The sequence below is a fragment of the Myotis yumanensis genome, unplaced genomic scaffold, assembly GCF_028538775.1.
Source record: "Myotis yumanensis isolate MYYU_CA2020_CCGP unplaced genomic scaffold, mMyoYum1.0.hap1 SCAF_16, whole genome shotgun sequence".
Taxonomy (NCBI): domain Eukaryota; kingdom Metazoa; phylum Chordata; class Mammalia; order Chiroptera; family Vespertilionidae; genus Myotis; species Myotis yumanensis.
In genome coordinates, this window is record NW_027223767.1 from 3,039,671 (window position 1) to 3,056,512 (window position 16,842).

Here is a 16,842-nt window from a genome sequence, read left to right on the forward strand (position 1 = left end):
AGCTGCCAAAGTTAATTGAAAATCTGGAAATAATTTACCATTCTAGATGCCATTAAGAACATTTGTGATTCATGAGAAGAGGTCAACATAGCAACTTAACAGGAGTTTGGAAGAAGGTGATTCCAGACCTCATGGATGACTTTGAGGGGTTCAAGACTTCAGTGGAAGAAGTAACTGCACATGTGGTGGAAACAGCAAGAGAACAAAAATTATAAGTGGAGCCTGAAGATGTGATTGAATTGTTGCAATCTTAAGATAGATCTTTAACAGATCGGAGTTGCTTCTTATGAATGAGCAAAGAAAATGGTTTCTTGAGATGGAATCTACTCCTGGTGAAGATGTGAACATTTTTTAAATGACAACAAAGGATTCAGAACATTACATAAACTTGAAATAGTAGTATCACGGTTTGAGAGGACTGATTCCAATTTTGAAAGAAGTTCTATGGGGGTAAAATGCTATCAGACAGCATTGCGTGCTACAGAGAAAGCATTCACAAAAGGAAGAGCCAATCAATGCGGCAAACGTCATTACTGTTGTACAGGCACCACCACCCTCATCAGTTATTAGCAGCCACCGTCAGAGGCAAGACCCTCCACTAGCTCAGATAATGGGTAGCATTTTTTAGCAATAAAGTATTTTTTAGTTAAGGTATGTACATTGTTTTTTAAACATAATGCTATTGCTTACATACTTCATAGACCAGTGGTTCTCAACCTTCTGGCCCTTTAAATACAGTTCCTCATGTTGTGACCCCCAACCATAAAATTATTTTCATTGCTACTTCATAACTGTAATGTTGCTACTGTTATGAATCGTAATGTAAATATCTGATATGCAAGATGGTCTTAGGCGACCCCTATGAAAGGGTCGTTCGACCGCCAAAGGGGTTGCGACCCACAGGTTGAGAAGCGCTGTCATAGACTATAAAGATAACTTTTATATGCACTGGGAAACCAAAATATTTGTGTGACTCACTTTGATATTTGCTTTACTGCAGTGGTCTGAAACCAAACCTACAGTATCTCTGAGGTATGCTTATGTTCTTCTACACATATCTTACACTTGCATTCATATAATAATTCAACATTTGTCTATATTGATGCAATTCTAGTTTTCATGTAGCTCTAGTTCATTTTAGCTGCTCAATTCCTTTAAATAAATATGCCTTTATTTACCCATTTTCCTGTTAAGTAACATTTAGATTTTAGTTTCTAATTTCCACAAACATTGATGTGATGAACATTCTATAGAGTACATGTCTTCCTATGTGTATATATAAGAATTTCTCTAGGATAAATCCCTAGTAATGGCACTGCTAGGTAACATATTATGTGCATTTTTTTTTATTTTTACGAAAGTAGTGATATCAATTTACACTACCTCTGCACTTCATCTTTATATCCTTGGTACTTTTAATTTTTGCCAACTTAATAGTTCCCAAATGGTATTTGATGGTGTTTTTAATTCATTTCCTTGATTTTCTTTGATGTAACATCCATTTTTTTTGAAGTATAATTAGCATTTAATAAGCTACACATTTGAAGTGTGTAGTTTATTTGACATATATTTACACTCACAAAACCATCACCACAATCAAAATAATGAAGATTCATCACCTCCAAAAGTTTTCTCTCCTCCCTTTCCTTTCATCCATGTAAGCTATTGCTCTACTTTCTGTTACAATAGATTAGTTGCATAGGTATTTTAAAGTTCCCTGGGTAATTCCACTGTGCTGGCATGTTGAAACCACTACAAAGGGACTCAGGTTGAAGAAATGTTATGCTTGTTTCTTTACATTCTTTTTTTTTTAAATTAAATCTTTATTGTTCAGATTATTACATTTGTTCCTCTTTTTTTCCCCCCCCATAACTCCCCTCCTCCCAGTTCCCGCCCCACCCTCTGCCCTCACTCCCCACCCACTGTCCTCATCCATAGGTGCACGATTTTTGTCCAGTCTCTTCCCGCATCTCCCACTCCCCTCTCCCCCCCAAGAATAGTCAGTCCATTCCCTTTCTATGTCCCTGATTCATTATAATCACCAGTTCATTCTGTACATCAGATTATTTATTCACTTGATTCTTAGATTCACTTGATAGATGCATGTTTGTTGTTCATAATTTGTATCTTTACCTTTTTCTTCTTCTTCCTCTTCTTAAAGGATACCGTTCAGCATTTCGTATAATACTGGTTTAGTGGTGATGAACTCCTTTAGCTTTTCCTTATCTGTGAAGCTCTTTATCTGACCTTCAATTCTGAATGATAGCTTTGCTGGATAAAGTAATCTTGGTTGTAGGTTCTTGGCATTCAACACTTTGAATATTTCTTGCCACTCCCTTCTGGCCTGCAAAGTTTCTGTTGAGAAATCAGCTGACAGTCGTATGGGTATCCCCTTGTAGGTAATTGACTTTCTTTCTCTTGCTGCTTTTAAGATTCTCTCTTTGTCTTTTGCTCTTGGCATTTTAATTATGATGTGTCTTGGTGTGGTCCTCTTTGGATTCCTTTTGTTTGGGGTTCTCTGCGCTTCTTGGACCTGTAAGTCCATTTCTTTCACCAGGTGGGGGAAGTTTTCTGTCATTATTTCTTCAAATAGGTTTTCAATATCTTGCTCTCTCTCATCTTCTGGTACCCCTATAATTCTGATGTTGGTGCGTTTGAAACTGTCCCAGAGGCTCCTTACACTATCTTTGTATTTTCGGATTCTTTTTTCATTTTGCTTTTCCGGTTGGGTGTTTCTCGCTTCTTCGCATTTCAAATCTTTGACTTGATTCTTGTGCTCCTCTGGTCTGCTGTTGGGTGTCTGTATATATTCTTTATTTCAGTCCGTGTATGCTTAATTTCTAGTTGGTTCTTTATCACAACATCGAGGGTCTCATTAGATTTCTTGAGGCTCTCATCAAGTTTATCGGCAGTTTCTAGCAAATTATTGAAAGCCCTCAATAGTGCGTTTTTTAGCTCTATATCCTCCATTTCTGTCATGTTTTTTTGTCTCCGCATTTTTTATGCTTTCTTGGTGCACCTCCTTGTGGTCTTTGTGTGCAGTCTTGTTGTAGCTAAGCCTTAATTGTTGTCGGCAATACTAGGGGTGAATTGACCTCCAGGCTAACTGGCTATGAGAGTCAGCTGTGTCTGCAGTGGGAGAGCTTCTGTGCTGAATCTCTAGGGCGGTGCTAATCTAGCCTTTGCCTGAGGCTATCCGGCAAATGCCTCTGTGCAGGGCTTGGGCGGGGCGGGTCCCCAGGGGATCTACAGGGCGGGCGGAGTGAGCAGTTATGGCTGCTCTCAGTTCTGTCCCCAGCGGTTCTGCAACCGCTGCAAACCTCGGAGAGAAAGCTGCCTTCCCGCTTCTACCGTTTGAGTTTGGGTCCCTAGAGACTTGCCCGGATCTGGAGCTCAGAGTCTGAAACTCCCTCCCGATTGAAAACAACAACCGCGCCCTCCGCACCTTAGTATTTCACCTCCACACTGCGCCTCCTCTGAGTCTCGGTATGGATTTCTCTTTCCTTCTAGTTGTAGAATCTCTCCTCAGCCAGCCTTCCTGTGGTTCTGGGTGATGTCCGTTCCGTCTTTTAGTTGTATTTTTGAAGTGGTTGTTCGAGGCAGCAAACTCCAGCGTTAACCTATGCCGCCATCTTGGTTCTTCTCTCGATGTAACATCCTTTTATGTTCATTGGCTATTCAGGTTTCCTCTTTTATGGACTACTTATTCATGTTCTTTGTCTTTTATTATTTGTAGAAATTCTATACATATCCTGAATACGAATCTTTTGTTGTTTGCACTGCAAATGCCTTAGGTATATTTTATTGTATGAGTTTTTTTTATTTTAACATCAAATTTACTCACGTGGATTGTATTTTCCTGCCTTATTTTTTAAAATATCCTTTCCTGCCCCAAATCAGATTTTCCTCCTTCTATTTTCTTCTATATGATTTCAAGTTTTGCTTTTTCAAATTCTGGCTCTTATCTACTTGGTATTTATTTCTGTATATGAAGGATTGGCAAACTATAGCACATGGGCCAAATCCATCTCACTACCAGTTTTTTTAAAAAAAATATTTTTGTTGATATCAGAGAGGGAAAGTGAGAGATAGAAACATCAATAATGAGAGAGAATCATTGATTGGCTGCCTCCTGCACGCCCCTACTGAGGATTGAGCACTCAACCCAGGCATGTGCCCTTGGCCAGAATCGAACCCAGGACCCTTCAGTCCACAGGCCAACACTCTATCCACCAAGCCAAACCGGCTAGGATGCCACTACAAGTTTTTTTTAAAAAATAATGTTTTATTTTAGCACAGCCATGTCCATCTGTTTATATATATACACTGCCTATGGCTACAAGGATAGACAGTGAGACAGAGACCATATGGCCTGCAAAGCCTAAAATATTTACTATCTGTCCTTTTACATAAAAAGTTTGTTGAACCCTGAATGTATATAATAAGAGATAGGGAATCTTATTCATTAATTCATTATTTATTTACTAGAGGCCCGGTGCATGAAATTTGTGCACTGGGAGCAAGGGGGTCCCCTCACCCCAGCTTGCACCCTCTCTAATCTGGGACCCCTCGGACATCCCTACACAATCCTGGACCACTGGCTCCTAATCGCTCACCTGCCTGCCTGATGGCCCCTCACTGCCCCTGCGTGCCGGCCTGATCGCCCCTAACTGCCCTCCCCCCCCCGCCAGCCTGGTCACCCCTTACTGCCCCCCCTGCTGACCTACCTGGTCACCCCCAACTACACCCTCCCCCCCGCTGGCCTGGTTGCCCCCAACTGCCCCCCTGCCGGCCTGGTCGCCCCCAACTGCCCCCTGCCAGCCTGGTTGCCCCTCACATCCCCCCGCCCCACCAGCCTGGTCGCCCCATGCAGCCTGCTGTTCAGTCGTTTGGTCGTCCTTCACTAATCCTGCTGCCAGCCTGGTCACCCCACGCAGCCAGCTTGTTCAGTTGTTTGGTTGTCCCTCACTAACCCCCCTGCTGGCCTGGTCATAGGCAACCATCTTGTGAGAGTGTGAGGGTCAATTTGCATATTACCTCTTTATTATATAGGGTTTATTTTGCCAAAGGAATAACAAGCTTCATTTTGTCCCAAGTGAATAGGAACTCTTTATTTACCAAGCACCCATATATACATGATCTGTTTCTGGGCATTCCATTCTACTGTCTTAATTACTAAACTATATAATAAGCCTATGGCAGGACCAAGTCCTCTATCTTTTTCAAAACTATCTTCAATATTAATTATATGATCAAATTCTCCTTATCTTAAACTCCCAGGGGAATTTCTTTTTAAACATCACTAACTTAATGATTAAGTTGGAAGAGTTCACATCTTTCTGGTATTAAATCTTTTTATCCATATGCATGGTATACCTTCCCATTTATTCGGTTCTCCTTTTATGTACAATTATGTTTTGTAAATTCCTTAAAACTTTGAGTCGTTTGTTTTAACTAGAATACAGGGAGACACAATTGAGTTTTATTTCATTTTAAATATATTTTTATTGATTTCAGAGAGGAAGGGGGAGGAAGAGAGAAAGAAACATCAATGAGAGATAACCATAGATCGGCTGCCTCCTGCATGCCCCACACTGGGGATTGAGCCTGCATGTGCCCTGACCAAGAATCAAACCATCACCTCTTGGTTCATAGCTCCACGCTCAACCACTGAGCCATGCTGACCGAACACAATTGATTTTTAAATACAGACAGTCCTTGGGTTAAGTCAGAGTCGAAGTATGTCATTCCGTGGTTACATCGCCATCTCCCATTTATAAAAAAAAAGTTCCGTCATTTCAACATATGTACATATGTGCTTTCTGTTTTTTATTATTTATTTACCACAAGGTCAGGAATTTATCTTTCTTTTAAATTTTTTTTACTGTTTCACTTCATTACTGCTGTGTCTGTGCTCCATGTGAGTGATGTAGATGCTTATGTAGGTGGGTTCCGACTTACGGCGAAAATCGCGTTATATCACGCCATAGGAATGGATCTCCAACGTAACCTGAGGATCTACTGTACTTGGATATTTTTAAAACCCAGCCAAACTCTTCTGAGTTCTAATGGTATGTGATTTTTCTTGAATTTTCTATCTATATAATCATATTACCCCAAAATAATGACTCTTTTGTTCTCCGCCCCTCCCAAACTTAATTTTTCCTTTTTTTTTCATGTATGTGCTATTATAAAGACATTAACTTTCTTTTTTTAAAAAAAAAAATATTGTTACTGATTTCAGAGAGGAAGGGGGAAACATCAATGATGAGAATCATTGATCGGCTACCTCCTGCATGTCCCGCTACTGGGAATCAAGCCTGCAACCAGGCATGTGCCCTGATCGGGAATCGAATTGTGACCTCCTGGTTCATAGGTCGATGCTCAACTACTGAGCCACACCAGCTAAGCTAGCTTTCTTTTTGTTTGTGGATCTGGGATGGTATTTTCCCGTATTTTTACTTTTAACCTTCCCATGATCTTTTTTATATTTAAACTAGAGGCTCGATGCACAAAATTTGTGCACAGGTAGGGACCCTAGGCCTGGCCGGCGATCAGGGCTGATCTGTGAGGCGACTGGTGGGGTGATCAGGAGTGGGAGGGGGGCCCGCTGGCACCCGCCATGGCTAGTCTGGGGCCTGAGGTCTGGGGGCAGCTCCTGCATTGAGCGTCTGCCCCCTGGTGGTCAGTGTGTGTCATAGTGACCAGTCATTCCCAGTCTTTCTGCTGTTGGGTCAGTTTGCATATTACCCTTTTACTATATAGGATAGAGGCCTGGTGCATGGGTGGAGGCCACTGGCTTGCCCTGAATGGTGTCCCGGATCAGGGTGGGGGGGTCCCACTTGGGTGCCTGGCCAGCCTGGGTGAGGGGCTGATGGCTATTTTCAGGCTGCTCACACCCCCTTTAGGGTGGGGGTCCCCACTGGGGTGCCTGGCCAGCCTGGATGAGGGGCTGAGGGCTGTTTTCAGGCGGGCCAAGCCTGCAACTGACGCTCCCAGTCTCTTCTTTTTTTCTTTTTTATTCTGGGATTTATTTACCTTCTGTAATTAAAACTTTGTTGCGGCTCCGGCTCTGAGGCCGGCTGGCTGAAAGCAGGTATTAGGGTTTGTTTAGCTTCTATAATTGCAACATTGTTGCTTAGACTGGAGCTCAGAGCCCGGCTGCGGCAGGCGGGGAACCTTGGCTTCCTCCATCACTGAAGCAAGCAAGCCTCATGTTCGCTTTGGCTGCCTGGCTTCCAGCCGCCATCTTTGTTGGCAGTTAATCTGCATATTGCCCTGATTAGCCAATGGGAAGTGTAGCGGAGGTATGGTTAATTACCATGTTTTTCTATTATTAGATAGGAGGACTAAAGGCCTGATGCATGAAATTCGTGCACAGGTATGGTCCCTAGGCCTGGCCTGCGATCAGGATCATCTTCCCTAGCTGCCTGCAGCCGGCCTCGCCCCCAGCCGCCACCCACCCCCAGTTCCCCATTCGCCATTGGGTGATCAGTGCCTGATGGCTGGGGGAAGGGACCAAGAGGTCAAATGTTCCCACCCGCTCACCGGCCCCACCCCTGCCACGGGTGGCCATCAGGCAATTGGAGCCTACCAACCTAGGAAAGGGACCAAGAGGTGGTCAGTGCGCCTCATAGTGAGAGGTCCAGCTGTTGTTCTGCCGTTAGGGTCAATTTGCATATTACCCTTTTATTATATAGGATAGAGGCCTGGTGCACAGGTGGGGGTGGCCGACCTGCCCTGAAGGGGGCCCTGGATCCGGGTGGGGGGTTCCCACTGGGGACAGGGCCGGCCTGGGCTTGGGGCCACTGAGGGTTTGCAGGCCGGCCATACCCCCAATTGGGGTGGGGGTCCCCGCTGGGGGGCAGGGCGGGGCTGGCCTGGGCAAGGGGCTGTGGGAGGTTTGCAGGCCAGCCATGGCCCTGGCTTTGTCAGGAAGGACGTCCAGAATGATGTCCAGTCTATACAGTCTAATTAGCATATTACTCTTTTATTAGTATAGATAGTACATAGCAGGAATCCGATCCATATTTGAACTGTCTGGGTTAGTCCATTTCTGTTTATTTCTAAAACACAGCATTCCTAAAACTCTAACTATGACTATGAATTTGTTGATTTCTCCTGGTAACTCTGTATATTTTGCTTTAAATATTTTGAGACTGACATTAGGTACAAACTAGTTCAGAATTTTATTTTCCTAGTACCCTGTTCATTTTATAATGTAGTGACCTTTTTGCCCTAACAAAAATATTTTTGCTTTATGCTTTAAAATATTTCATCTGTGACACAAACTTTCTTCTGATGAACACCTGTCTAACGCAGTGATTCCCAAAGTGGGCGCTACCGCCCCGCGATGGGCGCTGCAGCGATCCAGGGGGGCGGTGATGGCCACAAGTGCATTTGGGGGCAATGAGTAACTGCTATTAAAATTTTTAAAAAATTAATTTCCAGGGGCTGAGTAATATTTTTTCTGGAAAGGGGGCGGTAGGCCGAATAAGTTTGGGAACCACTGGTCTAGTGAATTTACCCATTTATTTTAAATTTTGTTATGCCCTTATGTTTCGGTTGTCTCTCTGGTAAATGGCTTATGGATTCATTTCAGTCTATCATCAAAACTGAGTCTTTATCTTTAGCTATATGGACTTTTTACTATATATTTAGCCATATGGATTTTAGTCTATTTACATTTATTGTGATTATTGATCCATTTAGGTTTATTTCTGCCACCTTATTTTGTACTACTAAGTTTTTCTTGTGTATTTATTTTCATTATGAAACATTTAAAACTTAAAAAACAGACCTTAATATGAGGTATATTCCAATTTATCAAATCTTAACATTGTCAGATTTGTTTCAGAAGAACTTTCAAAAGAAATAAAACATTGCAGGTGCAACTGAAACATCACCTTGATTTCATTACACCTCTCCCAAGAGAAACAATTTCATAAATTGAATGCTTATTGTTTCTAATGCATTTTTACTCTTTAACAGATTTGTGCATCTATGAACAACATAGAGTACTGCTTGAGGATTTTAAACGTCATACAAGGGGTTGTACCGATTGACATTTCCAGCAGCAGTGGATTCTAGCCAATATTTGTATAGCCAGGTTTTAATACCAACTCCACAGGTCTTCTCAAGAACTTCACTCATGCAAGCTACACCCTCTCTTCCAAATCAAACTCTCCCTCTCTAATGAATCATTCCTATCAGCATACAAACATGCTCTGGTATGTTTTATCTTAAAAAAAAAAAAAAACACATCTCAACCCAATATCCCCTTCCAGCTATTGTCACTTTTTGTTAATTTTCATTGCAAAGTTTTTTGAAAAGGTGTTCTTAATTACTCCATTTTCCTCACTTCACATTCTTCCCTCAATCCATTCCACTGACACCACTCTTATATAAGTCATTGATCACTTACACATTATCAAATTGAGTAGATAGTTCTATTTATCTTGACCTTGCAGATAACATTCCACACAATACTCCCCCTTTTAGAAATATTATCTTCCTTAGCTTCCATGACATTGCACTCCTACATCCCTGACATTTTATTTTCAATTCTCCTCTGCCAAGGATGTATGTTCCTCAACTTTTAAAATCTGGATTAACCTCAGAGCCCTCTCCTAGGCTCCTGTCTTGTCTATAGTATGGTGGGAGATGCTACCAGGCCACCGAACTCATCTTCCCCTTAACTACAGTCTGGCACATAACTGGCCCACTATTTTTCATTTCCCAGAAGCCTTTGCAGTTATCTATGACCATATGACTAGGCTCTCACCAACAGAATATGAATAGAAATGGAATGTGCAATTTTCTGGCCAAAACTTCATTCCTTTATACTTTTTCCCCTTACCATGGGTGAGAGGACAAAGGACAGACAGAAGAGGTTATGACCTGCCTTTGATGAAACAGCCCACAATCCAAGGGAAAGAGAAATAACAAGATGGGAAGAAAACGATCCTTTAATGACTGTGAAGCAAAGACACCCAATGACCAGGAATCTGGACTGTTACACAAGAGAAAAATAAAGGTCTATCTTTAGTGTCTCTTTGTTTTGGTAGCTTAGCTGTTCAACCTAATTCATATACAGTAGGTCCTTGGGTTACGTCGGAGATCCGTTCCTACGGCGCGACATAACGCGATTTTTGCTGTAAGTCAGAAACCACCTACATAAGCACTACGTCACTCACATGGAGCACAGACACAGCAGTAATAAAGTGAAACAGTAAAAAAAAAATTAAAGGAAAGATAACAATTCCTGACCTTTACTTGTGGTAAATAAATAATAAAAAACATAAAGCACATACGTCGAAATGACAGACCTTTTTTTTATAAATAAATTGGAGATGGCAACGTAACCATGAAACAACATACATAGAGTCCAATGTAACCCAAGGACTGTCTGTATGTAGTCCGTAGGTCAGTGATGGCAAATCTATGACATGCGTGTCAGAGGTGACACGCGAACTCATTTTTTTGGTTGATTTTTCTTTGTTAAATGGCATTTAAATATATAAAATAAATATCAAAAATATAAGTCTTTGTTTTACTATGGTTGCAAATATCAAAAATATAAGTCTTTGTTTTACTATGGTTGCAAATATCAAAAAATTTCTATATTTGACACGGCACCAGAGTTAAGTTAGGGTTTTTCAAAATGCTGACACGCCGAGCTCAAAAGGTTCGCCATCACTGCCTTAGGTGAATTCATATAGTTCCATGTCTTTATCATGTATGCATAGTACTTCTAAATCCACATCCAGATCTTGAGTTCTAACCTCCTTCCAGGACTACAGACTTGTACATCCAACAGCTTCGGTGACATATGCATATGGATGTCCGGAAGTTATGGCAAGCTCACAATAGCCAAAAGAGAATTCCTGATTCCTTTTACCCCAAACTCTGAGCTCAAAGCTTTCCCAGTTTTTCGTCACTCCACTCACTTATTCAAGTGCTATCTCTACCTCTAAAACATACCCCATTCCCATCCTCTCCAAGTGAGTTCCAACCTTCTTTCTGTTCCTTGAACACAGGGAACTCATTCCTGCCTCAGGACATTTGTACTACCAGTTCTCTCTAGCTAGAATGTAGTTCCTTTTATCTTTAAAAGGCTGGCTCTCTCCTCATTCAGATCTTAAATACCATTTTGTCAGACAAGTTGTCCCTTTAATGTAAATTGTTTTCCCAGGTCTGCTCCCACATCAGTTTAAATTCCCTGCACAGCACCTATTGCTACCTGATATTTCTCTTATTTTTTTATTCACTTATTCAACAAATATTTACTAAATTCCTAACTATGTTCCAGGCACCGACCTAGACACAGATACAGCCATAAAGAAAAAAAAAGTCGGCTTTCATTCTAATAAAATACATAGTAAAGCAGATGGTGATAAATGCTATGGAGAAAAAATAAAGTAGGGCAAGGGAGTGCAGGGCCAGTGACTACAATGTTAAGTAGGATGGCCAATGAAAGCTTCACTAAGATGACAACTGATCAAAAACCTGAGAGATGTGGAAGCAAAATAGGTAGGTATCTGAGAAGTTGTTTCCAGCAGAGAGAACAAGTGCAAAGGCACTGAGGTGGGAATACACGGGACAAGGAGGGCAATATAAATGGAAGAGTGATGGAGGAGAGCAGGAGATGAACCTAACAAGGAAATGGGACCTAGATTATGGAAGCCACTAGAGGAATCTGAACAGATATTTTGAAAATATACTATAGGGGTCAACGATGAAAGAAAGGAAACCAAATTGTAAGCAAAATAATGCTGCTTCCTCAATTTTCATAAAACCAGCTCCCTCGTGACATTTAAACGGAGATTGGAATGGCATCCTCTCAGAGGACTTCCTTAACCACCCAACCTAAATAAAGATGACTGCCTAGACGAGGGTGGTGAGAAGTGGTTGAATTTGGATATGTCCTGGGGTAGACCTAACAGATTTGCTAATAAATTAAATAGAGTAGGAGTGAAAGAGAGGTCTACAAATGTACTAAAGTTTAGCCTGAGCAATGAAAAGGCCAGAAATGACATTTATTGAAATGAGAAAAGCAGATGAACAGGTTTAGGAGAACTATATATGGAGTTAAGTTTTAGATATAGTAATTTAAAGATGTATCTAATTATATATATCAACAGTAATAACTAACAATAGTCTATTAATTAGATATCTATTGTGCACAGGTATAAAGTGGACTGACAACAGATTAGGCCAGTCTGAATTCAGTGGAGGTGTAAATTTGGGAATCATCAGCATATGAGTAATATTTTAAAATGGTATTTAAAGACTGGATGAGAGTCCTAAATAAATAAGACCATCTCAACTTCCATTCAGTCTCCAAAACATATCTAGAATAATCTTTTTAAAACATAAAATAAGATCAAGTCACTCCTCCTTAAAGTTTTAAAAATATTGTCTCTGCACTTGGAATAAAACCTACACATGGCCTATAAAGCTCTGAATCATCTGACTCGTCTCCTTCTCTAAGCCTGAGTCACATGGCCTTTCTTTACTTTCTTGAAGGGCACCAAATTTCCTTGCCTCCCCATCTTGGAACATGCTATTCTTTGCCTGGAATGCTATCCCCTGGCCTCTACAAGCGACGTCCTGCTGATCCCTCAGCTCTAAATTTCAAGGCCACCTGCGGACGCCTTTCTCTAACACCTAACCTAAATGTTTCTTCAGTCAAGTTACCACTTTCAAAACACTGTACTCAACTGAGAGAAAGAGAGATTGACTGTGTACTCTCTCGGTTGACGAAAGCTCCACTTCTCGTTCAGTGCTCTACACCGAGGGCCTAGCACAGTGCCTGGCAAACAGTATTTGTTGAATAGAGACAACAGTCCATTGTGCAACACGCAATTTGTCTCACTATACATAAAATGCTCCCCCCCCCCCCCCCCGTAAAAATAAATGACAAAAACAACTAACCACTTCAAAATTGTCAAACAGCCCTAGCTGGTTTGGCTCAGTGGATAGGGGGTGGGCAAACTTTTTGACTCGAGGGCCACAAATGGGTTCTTAAACTGGACTGGAGGGCCGGAACAAAAGCATGGATGGAGTGTTTGTGTGAACTAATATAAATTCAAAGTAAACATCATTACAAAAAAGGGTACGGCCTTTTTTTTTTTTTAGTTTGCCCAGGCTGGGATAGAGTGTGGGTGGGACTGCGGACTGAAGGGTCCCGGGTTGATTCCGGTCAAGGGTACATGCCCAGGTTGTTGGCTTGATCCCCAGTACGGGGCGTGCAGGAGAGGCAGCCACTCAATGATTCTCTCTCATCATTGATGTTTCTCTCTCTCTCCCTCTCCCTTCCTCTCTGAAATCAATAAAAATTTTTTAAAAAACAAACCTGTCAAACAAATTACACACTTATTAACGAAAAGGTACCTTACTTCCTTGTACCACTTTACTGGGTTCATTTATTCAGCAGTGTTTTCATTCATTCACCAAACTTTGTATGCACTTAAAAGGAATTCTTTAATTCATAGTCACAGTTGAATGAAGCCTTTAGGGAACAACTAATTATCAGTTGACAGAGAAGTAGCTACACAGTTAGTAGGCAGAGCTGTCAGGTGAACAGAAGTCCCTGATGTAGTTGAGTGTTTTTCCAAAACCAGTTTTGATCTGGTACATTTTCTCTGAAGCAGCAAGAATTTATACAAGAACCACTGTCATCCCAAGACACTTGTTCACTCTGGACATGTACGTTTTAAATAAAATGCAACAATCCAGTATACACACACACAATCATGCTGCCTCTACTGAAAACGGGGCATCTACGATTAAACTTGAAAATCAGAAATGTGAGTATTTTGTTTATGAAGTTAGAGTTCCAGTAGTTAGTAAACTTGCTAGGTCGTCAAAAGGAGTAGTCTTCTTCCTTTGGGAACTTTTAGCAATTAGTAATGTCATTTTAGGAACAGCAGGACCTCCTCCGCGCAAAAAAAATATGCAAACTGGAAAGAAGCACTAGTTGAAATTTTTTTATGTTGCTTTTAGACAATATTCTGAAAAGTCAGGGACTTCCGCAACAAGGTACGAAAGGAATTTCCTTTTTCTTGATCCACCGTGTAAATACACGCAAGTACGCACCCGCACCCGAAAAGAGATTCTTTCGCGAACAGTCATTAACTTGCATACGTTTCCGCAAACAATTGTGGACCCATTTCCAAAAGTGGGCAATTTCCCGGTGACCTCGCGGAGGAGGCCGCCTCCCCCTCCCCGCGGCCCGGAGCACCGCGAAGCACGCACTGGCGTCTGCGCGGAGGCCCACGGCCTCGCTGCCCCGCAGGAAGCCCCCGCAGACCCACCGCCCACCCCTGCCCGAGGCCGCCCTGGTTCTCCGCCCGCGCCCCCTCAGCTACCTTTCCGCCGGAAGAAGGACATGGCGGGGCCAGGGTCGGGGCGGAGGGCGCGGGGGGACTGTCGCGGGGACGGCCCAGCTCCCCTCATTCAGCCACCGGCCCTGACTTCCGGCCCGCAGAGGCCGCCGCACTAGCCCGAAAAGAGACCCTTCCTCCAGGCGTGGGCCCCGCCGCCTCCTCGCGACGCCCAGGCACCTCCTACCGCCATATTATCAACCAGCCGCCGGCCGGAGTTCCGGTCCTTCCCCGCGCGAGGCTTCACGGGAGGCGCCGCGCGCCGGCCCCGCCCCGCGCGCCGGCCCCGCCCCGCGCGCCGGCCCCGCCCCGCGCGCCGGCCCCGCCCCGCGCGCCGGCCCCGCCCCGCGCGCCGGCCCCGCCCCGCGCGCCGGCCCCGCCCCGCGCGCCGGCCCCGCCCCGCGCGCCGGCCCCGCCCCGCGCGCCGGCCCCGCCCCGCGCGCCGGCCCCGCCCCGCGCACCTCCTCCCGAAGGGCGGATACCAGGCTCGCACCCAAGCGCCCGCCGGACCCTGCGCCTGGGTAGCCCAAGCCCTCGGTTCCCGGGCGCTGAGCCCGCCCGCGGTCTGCGGCCGCGTCTCCCAGTGAGCGCGCCCGGCTCGGCGGAGCCGGGTGGCCGCAGCGTTGGCGCCGAGCCTGGGCACCTTCTCTCAGAGCGAACCCTAAAGCAGGGCTAATCCCGGCTCAGCCCCTCCCGCTTCTCCGGGTTTGGCTGAACGGCGATGGCGGGCGAGAGCAGCTGCACCCGGAGCGCCTTCCCGTGCTCTCCCGGGGAGCCGACCCCCACCCCACCCGCCGCGGGCTGGAGGCCATGGGTGTTCCGGGTGGAGACTGGGAGGCATAACCTGTTTTAAGCGGCTCCACTGGCACCTCCGTCTGTGGCCTTGGTGATGAAAAGGGATGGACTTGCCGTATTCTCAGGAGGCAGGCTCTGCGACAGCTGAGATTTGAAAGGCGCCTAAAGCGAAAGCCTCGCCATTATTGACCCGGCCAACTCCAGTGAATCATCCTACAAGCGCTGTTCAGATACCATTTTCCTGTGAATCTGATGACAGTCCATTTATCAGAAACCAGAGTGAAACAAGCCTCCCCGCTTCTAGTGCCCTCACCACCTCAGGGACTGGGTGACTGTTGTAACCTTGAGCTCCTGCTGCTAAGAGCTGGGAAATCATAGCTCAGTAAATGTTGAGTGGGTTTTTAAATTTATGAAGTTCCATCAGGTGACGGATAGGGAAACTGAGGCCCAGAGAGAAGAGGCAACTCGTCTACGATTATGCAGTGTGTCAACATTGAGACTGTAACTAGAACTCAGGCTCTTGTATTTTTCAGTATATAGGTCCTTCACATCCTTTGTTAAGTTTAATCCTAAGTATTTTATTCTTTTTTGTTGCAATTGCAAAAGGAATTTTTTTCTTTTTCTGCAGTTTCATTGTTAATATATAGGAATACAGTGGATTTTTGTACATTGATTTTGTATCCTGCATCTTTGCTGTATTTGTTTATTGTTTCTAACAGTGTGTTGGTAGAGTCTTCAGAGTTTTCTGTATACAGAATCATGTCACCTGGAAAAAGTGACACTTTTATTTCTTTATTATTTAAATATATTTTATTGATTTTTTTACAGAGAGGAAGGGAGAGGGATAGAGAGTTAGAAACATTGATGAGAGAGAAACATCGATCAGCTGCCTCCTGCACACTCCCTACTGGGGATGTGCCTGCAACCAAGGTACATGCCCTTGATCGGAATCGAACCTGGGACCCTGGAGTTCGCAGGCCGACGCTCTATCCACTGAACCAAACCGGTCAGGGCAACACTTTTATTTCTTAATCCCCTGTTTGGATGCCTTTTATTTCTTTCTCTTGCCTGATTGCTCTGGCTAGAACTTCCAGCACTATGTTGAATAAGACTAGTAAGAGTGGGCATCCTTATCCTCTTCCTGATTTTAGAGGAAAAGCTTTCAGTTTTTCACCATTGAGTATGACATTGGCTGAGAGTTTGTCATACATATGGCCTTTATTATGCTGACTACTTTCCTTCTGTACCCATGTTATTCTTTTAACCATAAATGGATGATGTGTCTTACCAAATGCTTTTTCCTTTGTCCTTTGTTTTGTTAATGTGGTGTATTACATTGATCAATTTGTGTGGGTTAAACCATCCTTTTGCCCCTAGGATGAACGGCACTTGATCATGATGTATTTTTTTAAATGTATTGTTGTATTCAAGTTGCTGGTATTTTGTTTAGGATTTTTACATCTGTATTCATCAAAGATATGGGTCTGTAGTTTTCTTTTTTTAGTGTTATCCTGGCCAGGTTTTGGTATCTGGTTTATGTTGAGCACATAAAATGTGTTAGGAAGTATTGCCCCTTCTTCAATTTTTTTAGTTTGATTAGGTTAGGTATCAAATCTCTCAAACAAGCAGCATCTGGCGTCAGCTCATCCCATTCCTCTCA

At 43.6% G+C, this 16,842-nt stretch overlaps 1 protein-coding gene across 3 annotated transcripts in view; it reads right to left on the bottom strand.

Annotated features, from left to right (window-relative positions):
- The window catches only part of AKAP10 (A-kinase anchoring protein 10), a 101,504-nt gene extending 86,899 nt beyond the window's left edge, over window positions 1-14,605 (bottom strand). For all 3 annotated transcript variants that reach the window (XR_011468462.1, XM_070394735.1, XM_070394734.1), the window contains exon 1: window positions 14,373-14,605. Coding sequence is in view for 2 of the 3 variants with exons in the window: in XM_070394735.1 (XP_070250836.1) it covers window positions 14,373-14,460 (88 nt within the window). In the remaining variant the exon portion in view is untranslated. The remainder of the gene's footprint in view (window positions 1-14,372) is intronic.
- Window positions 14,606-16,842: the final 2,237 nt, after the last annotated feature.